Raw genomic sequence first — 25,850 nt, forward strand, 5'->3', positions numbered from 1 at the left:
TAGAAGAGATTTTTGGGGTCCGGCTACTACTTTCGCGGTTTCACCTAACAATTGACAATTTATTTCCTTAAAAAGAATTTTAAATTCATTTACCCAAAAGAAATAATGGACCTGATAAAAAAGGAAAAACAAAAGAGAAGAAATTATTGACTTTCATATGAGTTTTTTTTTTTTTTTAACAAATTACATATAAGTTATTGACAAAATATGACTTAACAAATATATCATTTAAAGATTGAATTAAACATATAAAGACTAAATTTTAAAAATAAGGACAATTTGCTATCCACTTGCCACATGTCATGAGTTAATTTACTTTTTTACCCTTAACTACTTCTTTTGACTTCTAATCCCTTTATAAGGATTAAATCTTACAAATAAAGACAATTTACCCACCACTTGCCACTTATCATGAGTTAATTTACTTTTTTACCCTTAACTACTTCTTTTAACTTCTAATCCCTTAATATTACCGTTTTTTTTTTTTTAGAATAATCTCTTTATGTTACTTTGTTACCATGTGTCAATAAGACATTTACAATTTTAACCTTCATGCATGGATAACTAAATCTTAATTATTTTCTTTAATCCAAACTCTTTTTCGTTCAAATCCAGCTACTTGCTACTGCACTTGTACTTATGTTATGCTACTGCACTCGTCATCCCATAATCCTGCTACTTCACTCACTGCACTCATACTCGTCCAGTTCTACTACTGCACTTATACTCGTGTTTTACTACTGCACTCGTCATCGCCTAATCCTGCTACTGCACGAGTTCAATCCTGCTACTACACTCGCTGCACTCATACTCATCCAGTTCTGCTACTGCACTTGTACTCGTGTTCTGCTACTGCACTCGTCATCGCCTAATCCTGCTACTGTACTCATACTCGTCCAGTTCTGCTACTGCACTTGTACTTGTGTTCTGCTACTGCACTCATTATCGCACAATCCTGCTACTGCATTCATACTCGTCCAATCCTGCTACTGCACTCATCATCGCCTAATCCTGATATCCAATATCACCATTCAAAACTAACTCAACCAACTTCCAAACTACCATCACAATAATAACAAGTTTGCAAATTCAAACATGCAAGTTCATGTAATCAGGGAATCACATCAACCAGGGACATTCAAACCCCAACCAAAGAAACTATAATTCACCCACAAACTCCAAGGTCTTTTCCAATAAAATTTCAACTCAACTTATTTACAGTAACAAGAAATTGACCTTAAGCTGTTGTCCTCACTTCACGACAAGAACACAACAATTCTTGAGAAATTCCTTTCTCCTCAGTTTCACCAACTCTGTAAATTAAATGTATCAAGCATCAGTTCTCATGCTAACAGTAAGAATCAAGCTAGTAATAACCTAAGGAAATCTGAAATCAACACCATGAACAATTATTCGAACAGAGACTGTAAACACCCAAATCTAACTTCCCCCAAAACGTAATCGAATTCAAAATCTATCTACACTAGTGATTACACGCATTTATATGCGTATAATTATATCTAAAACACTATAAATAAGCAAATCCCCATGTCAATTAATATGTAATTAATTTATTTTTATTTATTTTGTAGAAAATAAGCGGAATTGCATAAACAAGACAAAATGAGGCAAAATTGGAACAAATTAGAGTTTTCAACAAAATGACGAATTTGGCGACGCCGGTCAACTAGGGTCAACGTCATGAGGGTAGCTAAACAACATGCGGATGAGCATTGAGGAAACTGAAGAGAAAAAAAAAATGCAGCTTGATTAATTAAGTTAATTAATCAAGTGATTAATTACCTAATTGATCAAGTAACCTCCTTTATTTTGAACCCAAAGCCCACGTGCAGCATAAGCATAATTGCTTAATTGGCTTCTTCAATCATCTGCACGCATCCATCAACTTTATCTCCTTTTCTCTCCTAGCCATACACACGCCGCCACGTCATCAAGGTTTTGACTTTAGCAGCACACCACCGGGCAGCGGCTTTCTATTTAATCCTTTCCTCTTACCTACACTTCGCAGACCTCAACCCTAGCATTCTGCCGCACATACCAAACAGAGGCAGCCCTTTTGGGCTGCTCTCTCTTCTCCTCTCCTTCTCTTTCATTTTTCCTCTTTTCTTTAGTTTTAATTTAGGAATTTCAAGGAATTTCTCACACAAGCTTCAAGGGCTCAATCTCTACAAGATTCAAGATTTGGGTAATTGTAGGAGTTATAATTCAAGAGTAGTCATGTTGGCTTTCTAGCTAATTGTGGCTATCATTGTTTTCTCCTACACTTCTCTTTTCTTTTCTCTTTGAATTTTGCATTTTTGATTTCTATAATTATGGGTTGTGAGTAATTTTCTTGTTGGGTTTTAGGGTTGTGTCCCTAACCCAAATTTTGTGTAAAAGATGTTTAATTTAATGTAATGATGCAATTTTCATATGATGGATGCTTATATCTATTTTTTGTTGGGTTAAAATGCATGTCTAGGAGCCTAGTCAACTCTAGGGTGTGTATTTTGAGCATGTCTAGGATGGAGTTAGGGGCTTGACTCCCTCTAATTCCTAAGCTAGAAACCTTCAATTTCGTATTCGAGGGGTTATAAGCATGGTGATTTACACCCGTTGCGTGATTGCGCGGGCGGATCGCTTAGTAGCCTAATTCCTCGATCTCTACGCCTCTTGATGTGAATTAGTGACCCTTGAACCGGCTCTAATTCATGCCAAGTGAGTCCCTACGGTCTTTGAACCGGAGTAGGAATACCATGAAAGGGAATTTCGGTCCTTGAGCCTTGAACCGCCTTGGATACGACTACCGCCAAAATAGGAAATATGCATCTACATTAGATTAGCTTCCGACACATGAGATTTGGTGAAGGATCCTCCCTAACACCCGACCTTCCCATTTATTTGGTTACACTTTTATTAATTTATTTTCATTTTATTAATTGCTTTACATTTCATTACATTTTGTTAATCTAAAATCATCTCTCAAAATATTGAATTTCGACTCATTGTAGATAATCATCACTAGGCTCTTAGTTGTGATTAGGCTTTGGTGAGAATCAAAACCGAGCATTGCTAGGGCTTGGTGCCTTAGAGTAGCATTTTTATTTATTTTTTTTTTTTTCTTTTTCTTTGTTTGCTAAGTGTCTTTATTTCCGATTACCCAAGGATTGTGGGTTAGCCACTAATCCCCGTGGTACGATAAACTTTGGGCATAATATTTCTCTATCTTGACAATGATACGTGCGCTTGCGTAAATGTGCATCAAGTCAATTAGCATGTAGAGCTCAGAGAGGAGATTAAGTTTCATACCATGCATGGCTCAGTCTCTACCCGAATTCATCGGAAAATTCCCAGAAAGCTCTCCCAAAAGCTTGAGACTTCCGGCTTCGATTCGACTTCATCTGAGCTTCTTTGTGAAAACCTGAACCGTACACGTGATCGAGACACCGATACCATTCGAACATTGGTGGTCCTCCTCCACATCACCGCAGGAATTTGCAAAGAACCCACCGAGATGCTCAGAGCTTTCGAGCTTCGAATGGTCGCCGTCCAACGTCGGGTCGAGAAATTAAGGACATGGATCACACCGCCGAACAGATGGTTCGATCTCTGCCAGGTAGATCGATTGGGTCCCTGATCTGTAGAGGTCGCAGCCGAGGCAGGACTGGAGAATGGGTCGAGGCGTCAAGCTATCTCGATGCTTATCTGTTTTGGGTGTTAGTATTTGGTCAGTGGCATACACGTAAATATTTCATCAAACTGAGTATTTTGGTAATTTTCCATTAGAATTGGGAGTCAGACTTATATCATTTGGCTTTTGGGCCTGGGCTCATGTCCTTATTTGTATAAATTTTTTTGAAAATGAGTTTTATGTGTTTACATCTTTGGTCATGTGCTACTATATAATTTTTTTTTTTTTGGTTACAACTTTCATATGAGGCTTTGATTGTGAAAGAAGACCAGATACAAGAATTAAAAGTTTTAAAATGAAAATGAACTAAAATGGGGGACTACACAAAGTACCATTGGCCGTGTGATTCACGATTGGGTTGGACGCTGCATTACAAAAAGTGATTAAGCCATAGTATTGATAGAATCTACATCATTAAACAAAAAGAAGCGATAAAAGTTGCAAATGAAACTTTCCTAATTTCAAATTATTACTATTTCTGATATCATATCGTTCTCATTTACAATAAATAAAGTTAATAAAATATTAAATGAATAGTGTCCTGCCCATATATCTAATTCAACAAGTGAAAACAAACATTAAAAAATAATGAACAGTGTTCTGACCCATAAACCTAAGAGGAATTATATATACACACCCTAAATTTCTCAATACACATCCTCTAAAGTTTTTTTGCCAATTTTTTACCTAAACTTGCTCTTATGGCCCTTCTCATTCTAATTGAAAAAAAAATCTACACAGGTCGTGACAGCCATGTCGTGGAGACTAAAGCATCTATTTATTCATTAATTTTAGCAAGTTCTTGCGTTTTTCATCGTACTACCATGGTACCATATCTTCCTTCTCCAATCTATCTGTTCAATATCTTTCCAGAACTCCAATTTTTTTTTCTAGCTAGAGAAAAACAGTAGCAAAATGCTACTTCTCTTTGATTTACCTTTTTCTTTTTCATACTTTGTATTAAATTCTAGGCTATTGGTACGCATTACCATCGAAGAACAATAAATGTGAAATTCTGGAGTTCTTGTTTTTTTTTTTAGCAAGTTTACTGCTTCTTGAAAATATTTCTGAATTTTTCCTTGGATGTTCATGTTCTTAGCTGGGATTTCTTGAATGTCAAAGGTAGTTCGTGTTCTTGAATGGATGTTATGTTCATAAATTTTTTCATGATATGTGAAAATTCCTGAATTTTCCATTGGATGATCATAGATATGTAGTATATTCTTGCTCTCGGTCTCTCTTTGTCCAAACTTAATGTTGTCGTCAATCTCTCAATCTATTGTTTCTATTTTCTAATTTTTTTTTAAAGTTTTTTTTTTTTGAGAATGTTTTTAAAAGTTTGTGTAAAGATATTGTTGGAATAAGATTTGTCCAAAAAAAAAAGTTAAAAAGGGTGGTGTATTAAGAAATTTGGGGTGTGTATATAACACTTCTCTAAATCCACTCACCCAGATACCTAACCGGCGAACTTGCTCTTATAAAGTTGGACTCGACATTTAAAAAAAAAAAAAGTCAATGGTGTAATTTAGCTAATGTTGCCACTCCATCAGCTCGAGGGAACGAGCTAACTTCCTCAATTCTGACTCGAGGGTAATCACCTCTCAAATCCAGTTCCATGTACAGCACCAAGTCCACTAATAACTCCTTGCAACAACTAACACATAACATTTTCTCTGGAGGCAAATCCCTCATAATTGGTCCAACATAGTCAGTTGTATAAGCTCAATGTCAATACTCCCAATTGATATCGAAACAACACCTTAAAAACGTATGCTCAAGTAAATTTGAAATCATAGCAGCAGATTTTGAATGAACGTGGCCAATTACAATATCAGACAATGCAAAGGCAAATAGAGCAATATCAACTTAATCAGAGGAGCATATATGTTGGAGGATTCACTGTGACTAAAGGTCGTCTTGGTATGATTCAACAGGATGGTGAACTCTAATGGCATGGAAACAAGGGTTGTCTTTGTTTGTGTGGTAATCATGTAGGTATGAAGTTCTCCAGTTCCCCAATGGCATTGGGAGGACAAGTACCCCCAGTAAGAAGTGTGAGCAAGTCGAATAACTTTAGCAGTCAAATATCAGGGATTTTCTTAGATTCTAATGACTTGGATACAGTTTTGAGGAAGTTGAGGGCAGCTCATTTCCGAGGAAATGCAGGTGTGACTCCAATCCACATTATGCAGCAACTGCAACAACATATTGGGCAGCACCAGCAGCCGGATATGATACCTTTGATCTAACATTCAACTACTGCCAGCAGCCTAGCACAGCCACAGAGTCAAGTTAGCACTCATCAACAATTTGCCCAACAGCCTTGAGTGCAGTTCAACAAATTTGACCCACAATCAAGACAATTAACCCCTCCATGGATACGGAAATAATTACGACCATGAATGTAGGGATAATTACAGTCGTAAATACAGCAATGATGACAACCATAAAACGTCGCAATGATTGCAGCAATAAGCACAATAATCATTACGATCATAAAGCACGACAATGATGACCATCATAAAGGTCAATAATAAGTACATATATAAAGGCGATAATAATCGCGACTTATGACCCAAGCCTTCCCACACCTATAAATAGGGGGCACATCAACCAAGTAAGACATCTCATTCCAACTCTTTCTATCACACATCGTTTACACAGTTACTGACTTAGGCATCAGAGAATTTTATGAAAGTACCCTCCCCCCTCTTGAAGCCGACAGTCAAGCTCCAAGTCGCTCTCCAAGGAAGCTTCTCGATCAAGCTTAGTCACCTCCTACTCCAATTCGCATTCATTGGTGAGTCAAAATCCTCTTCGAAATTTTTCGTTACCAATAACCAATAATTGATCCCACGATCAGCACCACAGCAGATGAATGCAATTTTAGCACATGAAATTCCATGGCGGAGCTCTAAGAATCATGTGCCTGCAGGTAGTAGCAGAATGTAGGTGGTTGTCTTCTAGAAATGCTAGTAGGAATTCTAGGTTAGAAGTAGAAAGAAGGTTTTTATAGGGAACAAGTGGTAAACGGTTAGATAGGGTTGATGTGTTACATTAATAGTAATATTCAGTTCATGTTCACAAACTTCTCTTAATTTCTTGTATCTTATATTCTAGTAGATTAACATTTGGGCTAAAATACGGGTCAATACCTTGTGGTTTGAGTCCAAAATCAATTCAGTCCCTCAATTTTTTAATTTCATCAAAAACACCCCCACACTATCATTTTTTGTCCAATAGGTCTATCCATCGTGATTCTGTCAAATTCAGCTGTTAAGGTGCTGATGTAGCATTGTAACTCAGCTCCGATGGGCCCATATGGTAGGAAAAATTTCAAAGTTCACTCTAGCTCTCTTATAACCCAGATTACAGCCACAACCCGAGAAGTCGAAAAAGAAACCCAAGGACATTAAAGTATGATTCAATTGCAGCGAGCATGGCCCATAGTGAGGTGCTAGGTCAAAGGAGTGATGTCCGACGGTCGATTGCATGAAGGAATAGAATTGATGACCGGACTAGACTTGTAGAGATGACCGGCGATAGAATTTGAAGAGATAACTGGACTAGAATTTGCTCGGCTGCGATTGATCTGGGTTTCTAGTGTGGAGGTCTGCGGTAAGAAGTAATGATATAATTTCTGTGTTTGTTTGCTTTTAAAATCTGGATGTTGTTTGATTGAAGCTTAATTATGCTAATTGTTTCTTTAGTTGGAATCACCGACTGATATCCAATTTGATGATAAATTACTAGCTTTCTGAGGCTTATGAATCTATAGCTTTCTTCTTTTGAATATTGAAAATGGAAGAAGGGTTTGTGCCTTCACTCTTCAGACTTCATTAGTTAGTTTGTTACAAGTGTGCCCCAAGTTCATGGATTTTAGGATGGGAATAAATTTCATGGCAGAGTTTGTTGGTAATGTCGAAGAGAATCAATGTTTTTCTTTGGTTTGTCTTGATCGATATATATTCCAAGTGTGGTGACATTTATGGAGTTCAATGCATTTCACGAAATAGATCAATATGGGTGTCATAGAACTTGATGATTACGAGTTGGGCAGCCTGAGAAATGCATTGATCTATTTCGAGAATGCAATTATTCAGGTTGAAGAGTGACCAGGTTACTGTCAAATGTTCTCATAGCTTACTTTTGTGGATGTGTAGTTGAAGCCTATGATGCACTGACACGGGTACGGGGTGCGATACGATACAATACGTGGATACGTTTTTTTTCAAAAAAAAACAGGGTACGATACGTTTTAGACACATTTATAAAATAATATGTAATATATATATATATATATACAGTGTTAATAAATGTATTTGATGAATATTGCATATGAATTGCAATGAAACAAGCAATTGAAAGACATAATATATATTCAAACAATCATACAAAACATAAGTCCACAGAATAGCCCACAGAACAACCTTCAACTCTTCAACCCTTCAACCCACACTCCCACAGAGCTTCAACCTTCAAGCTTTCAATTCAGAACATACCCATCCTCATCGTTTGTTCTATGACGAAGCCGCGAAGAAGCAACGAACAGAGATGCGAAGATAGAAGTCAGAGAACTCGACCTTCAACATTCACGCCTTCAACCCACGGAGATTAAAGCTTCAACCCACAGAGATTCACGCCTAAACCTCAACCCACAGAGATTAAAGCTTCAACCCACAGAGATTCACGCCTAAACCTTAACCCACAGAGATTAAAGCTTCAAGCTTTCAATCTGAACATACCCACTAGCTGCGAACTCGCGAACAGAGAGTCAGAGACGCGAAGAGAGAACTGATCGAAGAGGAGTTGTGCGGCTCGGTGTGTTTTAGGTTATTATTGATAAAAAATTGTCCAAAATACCCCAAAACGTATCCAAAATCATGTCAAACCGTATCCAAAACGTATCAACAAAGTCAACTGATGCTACATAGTCAAGGATACGTTTTCAGGGTCTTAGATACGCACCCAGTGAATATCGTATCCGTACCCGTATCCGATACGGATACGATACACCATAGTCAGTTTTTTGCTGTATCCATGCTTCATAGGTTGAAGCAGGTCTGGGTACGGAGATGACCGACGGTGATAATTGTAGCTGGGTATTCGATTACAGATTTATCTCAGTTTGAATGTTCATATCTGCCTATCTGGGTATTTGCAATATCAATCTTATGGATTTTTCAAAAAAAATTTGAGATGGGACTGTGTTTAAGGGGAAAGGTCATGTAATAGAGATTTTTGATGAAATCTTGGATGAATTCTGGGTTAGAAAGAGCTAGGTTAATTTGGAGATTTTTTTTCTTTCATGTGGGCCCTACCAGAGCTGTGTTGGAATGCCATATCAGCAGCTTAACGGCTGAATTTGACATAATCATAATGGATTGACCTATTGGAGGAAAAATGATAGTATGAGGGTGTTTTTGATGAAATTCAAAGTCGAAGAACTGAATTGATTTTGGAACCAAACCATAGGATAGTAATTAGTATTTAGCCCTTAACATTTAAATGAATAAAAATAGTTACAATTCTCTCCACTAGATTAACTAGTACATTGTTTCTGAGAAGTTAGGTGTGTCTTTTCTTCTTTTTGAGAATATAAACTACGAGAATTTCGTATCATTTTTCTGAAAAATTATCCAACGCCACATAATTCGAAAATGTCAAATTTGGAAAAACATCTCAAATTTTGATATTTTGAAATTATAATTAGAATGATAATTACTTCATTTCCAAAACTTTTCGGATTGAAATTCGAATTTTAGAAAGGATCTCCAAAGCGACATAAATCGAAAAGAACAATTCTTAGGTTCACCCCTAGGGTGAATGAGCATATTCACCCTCATTGTTGATTAACGCATAATAACTTTATAATTTTCTAATCCAACCATTCATGTTGTATAACGTAATACAAATATTAGTTTTGTAAAAAATCAATCAAATTGAACACCTTTCAGTTATTCATTTCTATGAAATACATGGACGGTTCATCATAATAGTAGTAAGTATTGTTAGAACCATCCATTTGTTTGATTCAATTAGATAATTAAACGATTTTTGATTCGATTGATTTTTTACAGAAATTATCTTTAAAGACTAATTTAAGATATGGACTGTTGGATTATAAATTTATTAAATAAAAGTATGTTAATCGATAATAGGGGTGAATATGCTCATTCATCCTAGGGGTGAAACCTAATAATTGTTCAATCAAAAATGTTACATTTGGTATAGCATCTCCAAATTTCAATATTTTGAAATTAGAATTGAAATGACGATTACTCCATTTCTAAAACTTTTAAGAGGGAAATTCGATTTTCTGGAAAACTCTTTAACATGGCATAACTCAAAAATGTCAAATTTGGAATAAAATCTCGAAATTTCAATATTTTGAAATTAGAATGGAATGACAGGTACTCCATTTCCAAAATTTTTCGGATATGAAATTCGATTTTCTGAAAATTCTCCAAATCGAAAATGTGAAATTTGGAATAACATCTCAAAATTTTGAATATTTTGAAATTAGAATTGGAATAACGATTACTTCATTTCCAAAACTTTTCGGATTGAAATTCAATTTTCCTAAAAAAACCCTCCAAAGCGACATAACTAGAAAATGTCAAATTTGGAAATGTCGAGATTCAATATTTTGAGATTAGAATTAGAATGACGATTACACCATTTCCAAAACTTCTCGGATTGAAGTTCAAACACCTCATTTCCGATACCAAAGTACCAAACACTCCCTTTTACTTTTGGATGAGGTTTCAACGCTCCACGTCAGAACGTCCCCACATCTAATCACAATCACCCACGTCAGCGGCCCTACCAAACACCTTCCCCTGATCTAGCTCACACGTCCCACTGTTAAGTTAACCAGAAATCCCAAACCCTAACCCTAACCCTAACCTGCGACTCAAACTTCTTCTTCCTCACCCTCCTTTCTCCAAACCTCCAATTCCACCAAATTGGCACATTCTTCATCTCTTCCAAAATCCACAATACCTCTCCTCCTATCCCAATGGACGGCTCACAGGACCGAAGTAAGCCACCGCCGCAAACGCCGAGCACGGCCAACGGGAACGGCGTCGCTTCGATGATGAGGCTGAGACTGAAGCCGGAGAAGGAGCACAAGTCGGATAGCTACCAGGACCTGCAGCAATTGGAATTCAGTCCTCTGCTGTTCAGCTCGCTCGAGCATTACTTGCCGGCGAACATGCTCAATGTGCCTCGTGAGCTCAAGCTCCGGTACATGAGGGAGATTCTTCTCCGGTATTCTACCGAGGGCGAACGCACTCGTGTAAGAAATTACGATTCTCTCCTCCCTCTTTCTCTGTTTTGGAAATGCAAAGATGATCTGGCTTGAATGCGGATGTTTTGGGAATTCTGTGTTGTATCGTTTTTGATTTCTTGAAATTGAGTGTGTGAAATGAGCTGGCTCTGCTGCAATCGCAGTAGATTGTGATAGGCATTGGATTCAGGACTCTGTGAATGCATGAACGTTCATATTTGTGTGTAAGATTTGGCGTTTGATGTGGAATCTGTCTGTGTGTGTAGCCGAGGGAGGTTTGATTAGTAATTGTGCTTCCTTTGGAAAAGAATGAGCAATGTTCTGCGGCTAATATAGTCAATGTAGCATCATTTTGTTCCTCAAAGGCTGATGGTTGTTTTCTCTCTGAATGAATAGATTCAGCGGCATAGAGAATACAGAGAGAGGATCACATCAAACTATCAGGTTCGTTTAATTGAAGATGCTTGATTTCTGCAATTTAGGACTTGAGAGTTTGTATATACTCCATGTAAGCAACAATTGCCTGCATTGGCTTCCATATGCATATGTTTCCTTTCTTATTGTTCCTCCCTCTTTGTAGTCTCTCCACGAGCAGTTATACACTATGCAAGCTGAACAGTTCTTTGTCCCCTCATTTCTCAATGCCGTCAATGAGGGTACAGAGGATAGTTTTAGAAGTATAATGGCAGAACCCTCTCCAGGAGTCTTCACATTTGAAATGCTTCAGCCGCAGTTCTGCGAATTGTTAGTATCAGAGGTATCATTTTGGGTTTAAGAGTTTGTATTTCCTGTATATTAGTTTTCCTGTCTTCTTACTTGATTCTGATTGCTTAGGTTGAGAATTTTGAAAGGTGGGTCCATGAGACAAGATTCAGAATCATGCGGCCAAACACAATGAACAAATATGGTGCTGTTCTTGATGACTTTGGCTTTGAAACTATGCTTGACAAGTTGATGGAGGAGTTTATACGCCCTATATCTAGAGGTATTGTCTTGAATTTTGTTATGAAATTATAAGTAAACCTGGAAGTATTACATAAAAGTTCTGAACTAATGATCTACTCTTTTTTCTTGGGTGGAAATGTTATGTAGTTCTCTTTCCAGAAGTTGGTGGAGCCACGTTGGATTCTCATCATGGTTTTGTAGTTGAATATGGAATCGATAGGGACGTAGAGCTTGGTAGGTGCTATTTACCCATTTGAGATTTTTGATTTCAGTGACTTCCTGTTCTTTTCTTCTTACTCTACGGAGTTTCAGTGTAGAGTAATGCTGAGGCTTTGAATTTAAATAGATTAATGCACAATTGCTTATTTCTACTGATTGTAATTTTTTCACGTACTTTAGACCAAAGAACAAAATCATTTTTCACATAGCAATTTTGTTTCATTGTTTAGCTGATACAATTTTTCCTTATTCGACTTTTACATTATGTACGTGTACTCTTTCCTTTCCTCTCTGTTCTTAAGCGTTTATGGACCCACAGTAGCTTTGTATTGTAGGTTTTCATGTGGATGACGCAGAAGTCACCTTGAATGTTTGCTTGGGTAAGCAATTTACTGGTGGGGAGTTGTATTTTCGAGGTGTTCGATGTGATAAGCATGTTAATTCAGAGACACTCTCAGAGGTATGCTAATCTTTAAGATCAGGTTTTTCAGTACAGTATTGATATGAGGCCACTTTTATGAACTTTTTAGAAGTACAAGTGCTTCAGACTATCATATCAGATATTGTTATAATTCACAATAGAGTGTGCAAATTGAAAATTTAAACGACAGAATATGGATTTGCATTATGAATGTTCTTTCTGATATAGAGTGGCATATTTAATTTTAATTCATCTGTTCATTTATTAATAGGAAGCTTTTTGTTTCTTTGGATATTGTAACTGTATAATATAGGAAGTCTTTGATTATCCTCATGTTCCCGGATATGCGGTTCTTCATCGTGGTCGCCACCGACATGGTGCTAGAGCTACAATATCTGGGCGTCGAGTCAACTTACTACTATGGTGCAGAAGGTACCTTTCTCATTCACCTTTTGTCCCCTTAAAAGAATTCTAGAAACCTAACTCAAATATTTCAAGGATCACACCCTTCCTAAGGTTCAGCACATCAAGTACCTGCTCTATGTCAAAAAAAATTCCAGTTAATTCAACTTATCAGTTTCTTTATGATTTGAAATATATGGCTAATGTATTCATTAAAGTATTAGGAACTCAATGTTTTGGAAGAGTAAGTGGGTGAAAGATCGGAATTCTAGGGGTTTCCTAATTCATGGATGGTTTTCCCTAAGCATATTATTACAATTGATTTTTCAACTGATTGTGATTAATCCACAACCCACTCAATGGTGTGGAAAATGTAGGATGTCTTTAAAAAGGAAAATTTTATCTACAAAATTAACAAAGTAGTCTTAGGCTAAATAACTTTTGGATGTTGTTCTGGTTTGGGCATTGGGAATTTACACTTGCATTATGATGTAATTAAGAGCAGCCAATGGAAAAGTAGTAGATTCTTAGTTCATTGTGGTACCATTATTTATAAGCTTGGAAGCTTTCGATGTCAATACTTGGGGTTTTACTGCAAGGATTATTTTGATTAATTAGTGCTGTATTTCATGTTGATCAATTTGCTTCGACAATCTTCTTGTAGTTCGGTCTTCAGAGAGCTGAGAAAATATCAGAAAGATTGTTCTAACTGGTGCGGAGACTGCCATCGTGAGAAGAAAGAAAGACAACGTCAATCAGTTGCTGCCACCAAACTGGTATTGAAAAGTTTGATATGAAGAAGAGACTAGGAAATAGAAATCAGCACGTCTAATGTTTGGCATACATTAATCTCGTGTGGCATCTGATTCTTTTCAGGAATTACTTAACAAAGATGGATAATAGAGCTGTTCGACATGCAACTTTTGCTTGTGAAGTTGTAAATTGACAAAATCTCATCGTTATCTCAACATATAGAAGAATTTTCATTAATCCTGTCAATTTTAATTTCAGTAATAAATATAGCTAGGCTATTTCTTAGTATTGAACTGTGCATTGAATGCTTTTGCAAGGTAGTTGTTACTTGTACATACACAGCCTCATCAAGTGATTGTGCTACTCTTTTTGAAGTTGCATACACTGCTTTAAATTGATGGAGTTTTCTCTGTTCAGTGTGTGCCAACTACCATGACCAACCGGCCATACAATGATCCAGTCAAACATAACTTTCCCAGTCTACTCAGATCCCTCCAAGATTGTGATTTATCTTACGGTGTTAATGTTGTAGAAAGCAAGCCAAACAAAGGGGGTATGTTGCCCCAAGGCCATATTCCAGAGATTTATGAGTGCATGAACCTGTCAAATTTTTATTTTTTTTATGACAATGAACCTGTCAATTTGTTTTCGGTCAGTATGAACCTGTGCATTATAATGGCAGGGGCCAAACACCATATCTATATTATCAATGGTAAAAGGGTAAAAAGAAAGAAATCTGTTCAAATCCATGCACTTTGTTGGGTGAAGCTAACACTAAACTTTCAGATTACTTGTCTTTTTGACTTGGTAGTTCTGGAGTTGAAAACTGAAAACCCTATTTTTTTGTTTTTTTGACTTGGTCAAGGGGAACTCAAAGGCTTCCTAGGTCCAAGATAAACCCCTTCGGCGCATGTGAAATGCTCCAACTGTGCTGAAAACCCTATTCTTGTTTTATTCTTATAGGCATGTGGTGTTTAAACATGGGTTTAATGACAATATGATTTTCCTAGTTCAGTAAACAAGTGATATTCATGTCTCTCTGTTTTTGTTTAATGATTTTTTCTGCCTCGGTGGCCTGTTGAGTGCAGCATATGATTCTACAAGTTTTCGTACCTACCTAATCTATTTAGGAATCTTCTGGGTTCTGCAAGACCCAAAATGCATCTTAAATTTTCTTGTGGTCTATTCATTTGAGGCCTATGAGATTATAATATCTTTCCCAAGGCTTTCTTGAACTGACCATGATTAGTTTACTTAAATTCAGTGATGTATAATTCATTGCTTGTAGGTCTCCTACCCATCATTGTCATCAATCTCTCTATCATCAATCAAATCCTATCTCGATCCTTCTAAGTCATTAGACCAATTTAATTGTATAATGCATGATTGGTACTCTTCTGTTTGGATATGTGTCAATTAGAAATCAGACCGGGCAGCTCCAAGCATTATGTGGACCAAACGCAACTCGAGGGAGTCAAGCATTCGGTGGCGTTGGAGGTGTGTTGTTAGGTACTAAGGACGTGAAAAAAGAAAAATCCTATGTCGATAAAGTGATTCAACAATCTGTAATAGTAAATGAGTGGCTCAATATATAAATATTTTAAATTAGGGTCTCGATCCACTAAAAGTAGAAAGATGCATAAAATACACAATAAACCTGCCTTTTGAATGGCCTGTCAAAAATGAGTTACTACTAATAACTTTGAGATTTTGTCAGACCATATATATAATTACTAAGAACTTTAAGATTTTGTCAAATGATTAAGATGGAAACACTATCGGTATCAGAAATATGGATGAGCTTCCAACGAGGACTATTAAAATAATAAATCTATCTTTTTCGATCAAATTTCATAAATCAACGGTTAGATGTTTAGATAATAATGAGTATATCATTTTTGTAAAATTTTAATTAGATTGAAAACCGTCAAGACATTTATAATCGTGATTTATCATTTAGGAACATGAAAGGTACAGGTTTGACAAATTTGGTTTATCCATTGATTTGATCTATTTTGGTATCTTAATGATTAATAATTTAGAATAAAATTTTCAAAAGTGACCTACTCATACATACCTAAACATCTGATTGTTGATTTGCTGAAATGTAATTGAAAAGTAGATCTCACAACCATTGATTAGAAAGTTTTCATCAAGTCCTCATTTTAAAGGTCCTCATTAATATGACCAGCCTTAAGTTTATATGTAATGATGGACCTGCCATGCCAACGACTATATTCTCGGCAAAAATATTCAGGGGCATAAAAGAAAAATCTCTACGACCATGATTTGTACCCAAAATTGTGGAGTATGGTAACAACTTTTGGTCGAAATCGCAAGTTTTTATTTTTTGACTATTTTTTTTCACCCTTAAATAGTGATCTATGAACATTTGCAAACTAACAGAACTCAACAATCACGACATAATTTTCTTTCATTGTTTTTCAAAATTAAAATAATAAAATTGATTAAAAAAATCCATTATGAATATTTCTCATTTTCATATTTCGATATTGGTTCTTAATTACAGAAGGAAAAGCTTTTGATTGAAATACAATTCTCTAATGTACTGCATTATCTTTATTTTAGGTATATTTAAAAATACTTTTATATCAGTTAATTAAAATAGTTCAATTTTCTAGAAGGGTGCGTGTGTTTGGTGGGATGGTAAGATAATGACTTTATTTTAGTGTGTTCGAGCAACAAGAGTGGGGAGGGGTGGTGTTGAAAAAAAAAAATTTGTTCAATGACTTCAATCTAATAGTAAAACTTTGTTTGCCGTAAATTCACATTAAACCCTAAATTTTTTTAGGCGGCTATGAGCGTGAGTTCATGCTGTAAACCAAATTTCTTTGTTCTATTTCTTTGTGTGTTTCGTATCTTGTTTAAAACGATCTCTCTCTATCTATGTTAGTGTGGTCCTATATACTTCTATAGATCTAGCTAACCTAGCAAGAAGTGGACAGGACAAGAAAATGGGTAAAGGTGTGAGAGTTGAGACCACATTCCACATTAGAAATCAAAAGAGGGGAAAAAGCCAAAATGAAAATAGCAAATTGCAAATTTCCTATTTGTTTGAGAATGAGAAATACCATTAGACCAAGACATCATCGAAACGATTATTGGCAACCATTATCAGTATCGCGTTCGCTTAATCAACAACAAAGAGAAGCCTAGGAGAACAACTCGTGTTAAGTTGTATTTGGGGACGGTGGAGATTGCATCATGCATCTCTCTTAACAGTATTGTATTTATATAATCATTTCTTGCTAATTTAATTTTTTTGGACGAAAAATATTTGGCTGGAAAGAAGACTATTCTCCTACCAAGGTCCCATCAAAGGCCAGCAGTAATCAGACTTCCAAACTTAGGAATACATGTAGCAATGCATAGAAGCGGGGGCGGTGGATAGACCACTGGCACAACAGATAATCACCTCTTACTAATTGATATATTAGTTCTTCTGGGGTCTCTCAGATGGTAATCCTAATTAATTATGTGGTCTGGATTTCGGATATTGATTATTTAGTGAGCAAAGATCTTGGAAAATCTCCCTCCATGTCTTTGATTATTGTCTAATCCCACCGCCCAAATGTTGTTATTAGTCGTCTATCTTGGTTCATTAACTAAACCACATGTTGGAATTTCTTCTGACAACTTTCATCACCAAATACCACCCATAATGCAGCATGCCTTACAATCACAACAGCTTAATTTTCAAAATCATGCTTGCCAAGTGGTTTGCAAAGGACATTGAAAATAATAAATTAATAATTATACTATATATGAAAGATAAGTTTACTATTCACAACTGTTTATGTAACAGTAAACTGACGATTTTATCTCTGGTCTTCCACCACAGTTACGCGGCTGGTATATATATGAAAATGCATTTTTGCCCTTCAATTGTTTCTTAATTACAAGCTGCTATCTTTTGATAGTTTTGTTATTCGGTGTCTGAGCTTTGAATTGATATGGACTTTGTTTGATATGCACACAGTCATGATCTCCCTTTATTTGATCCTTCTAATTTCTTTACAAGAACAAAACCCGTGGCAAAGCATGGGCCATTTTTCTAGTTACATTGAAAAAGATGAAGATGGAAATGATGTAGATATCAACGATAGTTATGTCGTCAATTTTATTTGTTCACTATATATATGATGTGTGTAAGTATGTGTTAGTATTTATCGTGTGTCAAGCGGAATTAGGATTTCTTCACGGAACTGTGCTCTATTATTGTGATAGGCACTATGTTGAGACTAAGATAGATGAGTATTCTTGGTACTAATTTGAAATTTAGAAAGTTCAAAGAAAGTCTATCATATGAATTGGGATTGGACTGGTGAAGGATGGACGGCAAAACGTTCAAGCAAGGACTTAGACATGATTATCCTTACACATGACTTGCACATGACAAAATTTTTGTCAAAATTAGCGTTTGGACTAACTTTGATCAATTTCGCAAATCACAAAGGTAAAATTAAACATTTTAAAATCATAAAGTTAATACTGAGTATCACCCCAAATCACAGGGACCATTTCTAACTTTCACCCAATCAAAATTTAAGCTAGATTGGTTTTTGATCCTTGTATTCTTCTAATAAGTGTCGAAGAGTGAAATTCACACTCCATTTTACAGTCCACACTATATTTACTTTTTTAGTATCATAACATCATATGTCTACAATACTCACTACAAAATGACAAAATTTAAGATTTAAAAAATGAAATATGGAGTGTGAATTGTAAAATATGGAGTGTGAATTTCACTCCTCTTAAAGTTTTGAAATTAGGTTGGAAGCTAGATTGAAAAACCACAAATGCATGCATTTGTAAACTTTAATATATATGACAATATTCTTTGAAATTTTAATTTATTCTCCAACCTTAACAAAGCCAGATGGTGATAGTCTTGCATAATATAAACTACTTTAATTAATGTACGTTAACCAAATATGAAATACGCAAACTCTCATTTCGATGTGATATCCGATTGCCTTTGTTTGTTTATTCATTCGAGTCTAGCGAATGCGTGCAAGAATTCATCGATGAATTATCATTGATTACTAGTAGAGTACTAGAGTAGTAGATAACCCTCGAACTTGTTTCTTCACTTATGCCTCGAACTTGTTTATTCACTTATGACACGTTTACTTACTTGGAATGGAAATAATCATGAATCGGAAACAACTGGAATGGGAGAAGAAAAGAATCGGTATTGATTTCGGAGGAGTTGATTCCTAAACCCATCTCCCCCATTCGGAATCAAATTCCTGAGTATTCAGGAATCGATTCCTTATAAAGAGGTGGGACCTACACCCATTCAGATTCCTTCATGTGTTAGTAAACGCATGAATACTTTTACCCGGAATCATTCCAATTCCTTTATGTGTTAGTAAACGCATGAATAGATTTACCCCGTAATCATTCCCTCCCATTCCAAGTAAGTAAACATGCCCTTACTTCTTTCACTAGATATGTTTAGTAGATGACGTCCAAGCTACTACCGATCTAACCATGAATTCCATCTCAAATTAGACATTGAATGGGTTTATACTTCGACGTCATAGTGATAAACTAGAAACCCTAAACGATAAATATTGGGGAACAGGGGAATCTACCAAAAATAGCATCATTTCTTCATGTCATGAACAAAAATAATCTTCTTTGATAAACACTGTCGACAAAAATAGCCAATTTTCACGTGAAAATGGCAAAGTTGCATGCGTTTTATCTGCTAAATCGATTTCGTAACATGTTATAAATGAAAGCTCGTAACGCATGCATGGAGTTTTGTAACGTTTCACAATAAATGAAACACGAGGCTTTCATAGACACTCAACCATGTCTGCCTCTCTGTCCCTCCCTCCTACCTTCTCTAATGACATCATTCACCAAAAATAGCCAACTTTCCATGCGAAATGTCAGAGTTGCATTTTATTTGTTGATTTAGTGCGTCGATTTCGTAACACATACATAAAGTTTTGTAATGTTTCATAATAAATGAAACACATGACTTTCGTAGATACCAACCTAATCTTGTTTGCGGTCCCTCTCTCTGCCTTATTTGATGACATCATTGCCAAAAATAGCCAGCTTTCGAAGCGAAATGTTAGAGTTGCGTTTTATTTACTGATTTAGTGCGTCGATTCTATAACATATTATAAATGTAATTCAACGTAAAGTAACACATATATAGAGTTTTATAATGTTTGCAATAAATGAAAGACGAAGCTTTCATAGACACCCAACCAAACCAGGACTGCCTCTCTGTCCCTACCTCCTCTTACCCACGTATTTTCAACTTGTTCTCTACCCCATTCCCTCATTGTTATTGTTAAAATTACCTCATAGCTCCGAAACTTCTCACTTTTTTTCTTTCTTTGAAGAAATGGTTGAACATTAGAGTTGGAAGGAGAAGTCCTCGTACCTATAAATTACTTTGAAAAGATGTACACAAGATGGAACAAAAAATTGAGACTTAGAGATAAAAATATCCTCACAATAGTGTTTGGACTTGTTATAATTAATATAAGATCATCCTGGATCTAGGAATAAAAATAAAACGATGAATTTGGTTATAAAAGCGAATTTATCCAAAAACAGCATCACCTCTTCATGCTTTGAACAAAAACAATATTCTAATAATCTCATCGCCAAAAATAGTAAAGTTTCCACGTGAATGAATTGTCAGAGCTGCGCTTCATTTACTGTTTTAGTGCGTTAATTATGTAATGTATTATTAATGAAATTTTACGTATTAATATATTTTAACACATAAAAATTTATAATATTTCGCAATATTTCATAAATGAAACCGAGAGTTTCATGGACACCCGACCCAACCATGTCTACCTTCCTACCCGTCCCTCATGTTACAGTATTGTTACTCACATATTTTCAGCTTTTTCGATCTCTGGTTTCCAATCCCATTAACCTCTTTGTTCAGCTCCACAACTCGTGAAGTTGCTTTTTTTTTTTTTTTTTCTAAAACATGGTTGTGAAGTCACTAAAATTCATAAAATCTCGAGCCGTTCAAGTCCATGACGTTTTCTCCGTCTCTCGCGTCCAATTCATCTGCTCTCTCCTTCTGTCTCTGTTTGCTTCAGCGAATCAACCACATGGTTGAAAGAACATGAACAAATCAAACTGTTTTCTCTAGATTTATTGGGCAATCAGCTAGATTCAAAAGCTATTTGCTCTACTATTGCGAGTTGCATAAGGATGCTGGATGCAAATCAAAGTTGAGGACGGCCTGCAATTCTTGCAATTCCTCTTTTCTAGTTAGATGGGTAATGGCAGAATCGAAGGCTTTCCTGAAAAAGAATGTCAATCAATGTGCCTACCTTAGAACTTGAAAACAAAAAGGGTTTACTTTAAACAATTTTGTGGAGATTCAAATGTGGACATCTAATTTGTTGTGAGAGGAAGAAAGGAGAGAAACCAGTATGTAAATGTCTAGCTGATTGAGATTCTAATTATTGAAACACCAACGGCAACGTTAACGTCGGATTATTACATTTGTGGCATTGTGCTGACCGTTGCATCAAATCGAGGAACGAGATTTAAGTAACTTTTATCTAGCTTCACAACCTCTGCGCTGCCTAGGAGCTCAATCGTCTCTTCTGAAGCAATGGTTGAACGTTAGAGTTGGAACTTGGAAGGAGAAGTCCTGCAACCTTATTTTGAAAAGATGTACACAAGAAGGAACAAACAATCGAGACTCGGTGATAAAGCATCCTATCAGTACTGTTGTAACTGGTTATAATTAATAAAAGATCGTGCCGGATTTAGGGATCAATAAATCCTAAATTTGATGATAATGGATTATTAAAACGATGTATTGGAATTAGTTAAAATACGCGATTCTATTCAGAAATTGCGTTATCTCTTTAAGTTCTGAATGAAAACAATCTTGTTTGATAACATCATCGCTAAAAATAGCGAAATTTCCGCGTGAATTGTCAGAGTCACTATTCATTTATCAATTTAGTGCGCCGTTTGAGTAACGGAGTATCGTGACGCACAAATTTTTGTAAAATTTCGAAATAAATGAAAGATGACGCTTTCCATAGACACCCCAACCCAACCTTGTGTGCCTCTCTGTCCCTCCCTCCTCTCACCCACGTATTATTTTCCCCATACCCCCATTCCCATTCCCATTCCGATTCCGATTCCCATTTCCCTCTCCGTTGTAGTTGAAATTACCTAACAGCCCCTCCTCTGCCTAACTAGCACCACACCCACATATATATATATACCAATTAAGCTCAACCTCTCTTCTCCCTCCTTCACTACCACTTCCCCTTCTTCCTTCCCTTCTTCTTCTTCTTCTTCTAGCTAAGCTAAGCTCAACACTCCACCACCAAAAAACCAATCACAACAAGATCGCAAGAGAATGGGGTTACAGGGGCAGCTGAGCGACGTGTCGTCAGACTCCATCCCGCTCTTATTGGTGGCCGTCATCGCCACATTCATCGGCCACCTCCGCTCCTCCCTCTTCAGCTTTCTCCATTCCCTCGGCCTCTCCCGACTCGAGCGCCCTCCCCCGGACGACGGACTCCTTGCCTCCACAGTCGGCTCGGGGCTCGCCGGCCTCGTGGTCCTCGCCGAACAGCTCAACCTCAACCGCCTCTTCTCGTACCGCTACGACCACAGCCGCCACCGCGACGCCGCCGTTCCCGACTGCGTGGTCTGCTTGTCCAGCTTAAAAGACGGCGACCAGGTCCGCATGCTCCACTGCCGCCACGTCTTCCACAAGCACTGCTTCGACGGCTGGCTCGACCACCTCAACTTCAGTTGCCCTATCTGCCGCTCCCCGCTCGTCCAAGACGAGCGCGTCGCCCAAACGCGCCGCCGCGTCGGTGGTGACCTCCTCCACTGGTTCTCTCTCCGCGCCAATTGAACCTAGCGCGTGATGGTGATGGTGATGCTGCGTGATGTATTACGTTGATGATAGGCCGGCCACTAGCCACGAGATTACGATGGCTAGCTGGTGCCTGGTAGTTTCTCCCTTTTTTTTTTTTGTTTTTTTTTTTTTTGAGATTTCAGACAGTTGTTGGCAGTTTTTGACCTTCGACTTTCTTTCTTCTTTTGTATTTGGTCCCTCCAAATTTTTGTCTTTGATGTCTTTCCCTTTTTTTTTTTTTTTGAAAAAACTCTCTGGCATGGGTTTTTTTTTTTACTGTTGTAAATTCCCGGGGTTTCTGATGATAAATAACAAGGAACCGGAGTCTCTAAACATATTAATGTTAACTGTGTTCATTTAATTACTTGCATGCAATTTGTCTAAAGCAAAGTTAGGGGAATTTTTTTTTTGAATCATTAGGGGAAAAAAAGTTAAGCCTAAAGTGCAAAGTATAATAATAATAATAACTAGCTGGACACTATTTCGTCTACAAACATATGTTTCTCCTTTTGAGTATGATTTTTTTTATCATTACGGAAGCGGTGCAAGAGCTAACTCAGCGTTATTATCCGAATTTATTAATAATCACTTTTGAAGTATGATACAGCCACCGCCAAGTGGGATATTAAAAAAAAAAAAAATCTGATAATAAGTTAGAACATTTTAAATATATTTTCTAAAACATGTATTTTTATGAAGAATAAATTATTTATTTATTCAAAGACACAATAATAATAAGAAAATAAAAGTTGTAAAGCTTTTATATCATTGTAAGATTTTTTTATTTTGAATCACAAGAAACAACATCAAATATGTAGTGAGAACCTCTTGAGCGACTAATACCTAATTGATCATTATGAAATGCATTAACAGTTGATGGAGAAAGATAATTGTGTCAAATTGAAGCATCTTTTGGATGAACTATAATTGCAACCGCATCAGCTACAAAATTAACCTCTCAGAGAACATGTTTGAAATAAACAACTTTAGCTTCTTCAGGTGAGGAGATAATGTCCCTGATTGAGAATTCTTACAAGCTGCTTGGATTTTGCCATTAACACTATTGATAACTAACTTGAACTCCTCTTCTGCGTGACTTGACTACTATTCGTTTCAAGATAGAATCTAAATTGGTGGATGTAGGAGCATGTCCATAGGCCTATGCCTAATACTTGTTTGGGTTGTTTAGAAACTAATCGGACAGAAAAGACATACTTGCAATCAATTTATTCGATCAAATGTGGTTTGTATCTGGTTCAGTGGCTCCATTAATTAACTGCTCAGATTAACAAAATATCTTCATGACATTGAGTAAGTAACAAACAATGTGATAAGATTAACAAAATATCTCCAAGCTAATTAGAACTGCGATGGGGATTGTTAGCAAAATCTGTTGCTAAGATTTGGACTCCTCCTCCAGGTGAGTATCTCAAATTAAATGTAGATGGCCAGTTCTTATTTTCCTACTATTAATTATGGAGGAGTTGGAGGTGTTCTCCGGAACTCGAACATATGGTGAGTTTATAGCTGCTTTTTCTAGTAGGAAACTGTTTGTCTGTTTCCCTTTACACATCGAGCTGTTGCCTATTAGGCAGGGGTTGGAGTTGCTTCATGTTATGGGCACCACTCAAGGTATTCTTGAGGGTGATTGTTTATTGGCTCTTTAAGCTATCAATGCACATGACAGTGATCTTTCTGAAATGAGCCACTTATCGATGACATCAAATTCCTCCTCAAGTAGAGCCCTCTTGTGTCTATTCAAAATTTCAACATGCTTGACAACCTAATCAAGTAGCAAATAGACTAGCGAACTAGTGTTCAACTTGAGGGCAGATTTCACTAGCACATAGACTAGCCAACTATAGCTTTGAGTTTAATGTTCAACTTTATTTGTATTTTTTATTTTTTTTGCGAGGAAAAATATTTATTAAAATTAAAGGGAAATACAAGCAGGAAGAGATGACGCATCCTACATCTTCTAGAAGTAAAGTACTACTGATAAGGAATGACAGACAACATCCCGCATTCCAAAACAAAAGAAATCATTTAAAACAAAAACTAGGAAGACACAACTTATCTCTTAAACAAAATTGATTAACGAAGCTTGGAGATAAATCAAACTAAGTAAAGCCCGTACATGAAGTACCAAAATTGGCCAATGCATCAGCCACTTGGTTTCCTTCACGAACTATAAGTGAACAACGAAATTGCATCATTGAAATGCGATGCACACAATTCTTCCATGTCACCTGTAATTGCCTAGATACCATTTGGGGAGAGTGGAGAAAATTTAGAATTAGGGACGACTCAACTTAAGCCAAATATGGTTCCAATCGCGAACCCATGCAAGCTCGATTGCCTTGATCACTGCCATAACCTCAGCAGCAATGGAACTACGAATGTCAAGGGATGATGAAAAACAACCTCCCCATGAAGATCACAAAAAACTCCACCATAACCTAAAGTCCTAAATGATCCTCCCCTCGCTTCCAAACACCACCCGTGTTAACTTTGAACCAACCAATAATGGGTGGATGCCAATTCACCTTCGTAAATTTTTGGGGCACAACGTAGCCTACAAGTAGCACCAAACCTCTTCAAGATACAAAGCTCCTGTATGTTGTTAAACATATGTCCAGTAGCTATGCGACTAGAAGCATGAACGTGGCCATTAATTAACCTGCAAGCCATAGCAATATCTGGAGTAATGCCATCATATCTCACCTTATTCCTTGTTTGCCAAATAAACCAAAGAGAGGCACAAAAACAAGCAACCCATAATTCTCTCAATTGGGGGCTACGACCAACTATTAAACCCAATGTAAATAGCTCATGTAATGAATTAGGAATGAGACCCAACTCAAAATTTTCCAACATATAAGACCAAATAGACCTTGCATATGGGCAAGGAAGAAAGACATTGGACTCCGTCTGTTGTTGACATAATGGACACACTGAGCACAAAGAGACACCACGTCGTTATAAAAAGTCTTCAGTTATTAGCACCCTTCCCCTCAATATCTTCCAAACTAAAATTGACATATGAGGTGCCACATATTTACACCAAACCAATCGACCCCAATCCACCATAGGTAAAGAAGCCTTACAAAATGAAAAGCCTCTCTTGCCGTGAGTGTGCCAAAAGAAGAGTCTGACCAAATTAATTTGTCTTCTTCTTGTGGATTAATTGCAATTGGAATACTGGTAATAATATCAC

The 25,850-nt window shown here is 36.7% G+C and overlaps 2 protein-coding genes across 5 annotated transcripts; both read left to right on the forward strand.

Moving 5' to 3' along the window:
* The first annotated feature begins 10,551 nt into the window (after positions 1-10,551).
* On the forward strand, positions 10,552-14,102 carry LOC112198191 (2-oxoglutarate and iron-dependent oxygenase domain-containing protein CP2). Of its 4 annotated transcripts, none has more exons than XM_024339271.2 (9): positions 10,552-10,991; positions 11,385-11,426; positions 11,563-11,739; positions 11,817-11,967; positions 12,075-12,161; positions 12,482-12,606; positions 12,881-12,999; positions 13,634-13,745; positions 13,846-14,102. In XM_024339271.2, exons 1-9 carry the CDS (start codon positions 10,713-10,715, stop codon positions 13,867-13,869), a joined length of 1,116 nt encoding a protein of 371 aa, XP_024195039.1. In that variant the 5' UTR covers positions 10,552-10,712; the 3' UTR covers positions 13,870-14,102. The 4 variants fall into 4 exon arrangements, 3 of the variants coding, with proteins under 3 accessions (XP_024195039.1, XP_024195038.1, XP_024195040.1); XM_024339270.2 differs by having other exon boundaries at positions 10,553-10,991; positions 11,379-11,426; XR_002935888.2 differs by lacking the exon at positions 12,881-12,999 and having other exon boundaries at positions 10,553-10,991; positions 11,379-11,426.
* Positions 14,103-21,999: 7,897 nt separating this feature from the next.
* LOC112197808 (E3 ubiquitin-protein ligase RHA2A) lies at positions 22,000-22,875 on the forward strand. The gene has a single exon (XM_024338671.2). It carries the CDS (start codon positions 22,124-22,126, stop codon positions 22,628-22,630), a length of 507 nt encoding a protein of 168 aa, XP_024194439.1. The 5' UTR covers positions 22,000-22,123; the 3' UTR covers positions 22,631-22,875.
* Positions 22,876-25,850: the final 2,975 nt, after the last annotated feature.

This window comes from Rosa chinensis, chromosome 4 (assembly GCF_002994745.2).
Source record: "Rosa chinensis cultivar Old Blush chromosome 4, RchiOBHm-V2, whole genome shotgun sequence".
NCBI lineage: Eukaryota > Viridiplantae > Streptophyta > Magnoliopsida > Rosales > Rosaceae > Rosa > Rosa chinensis.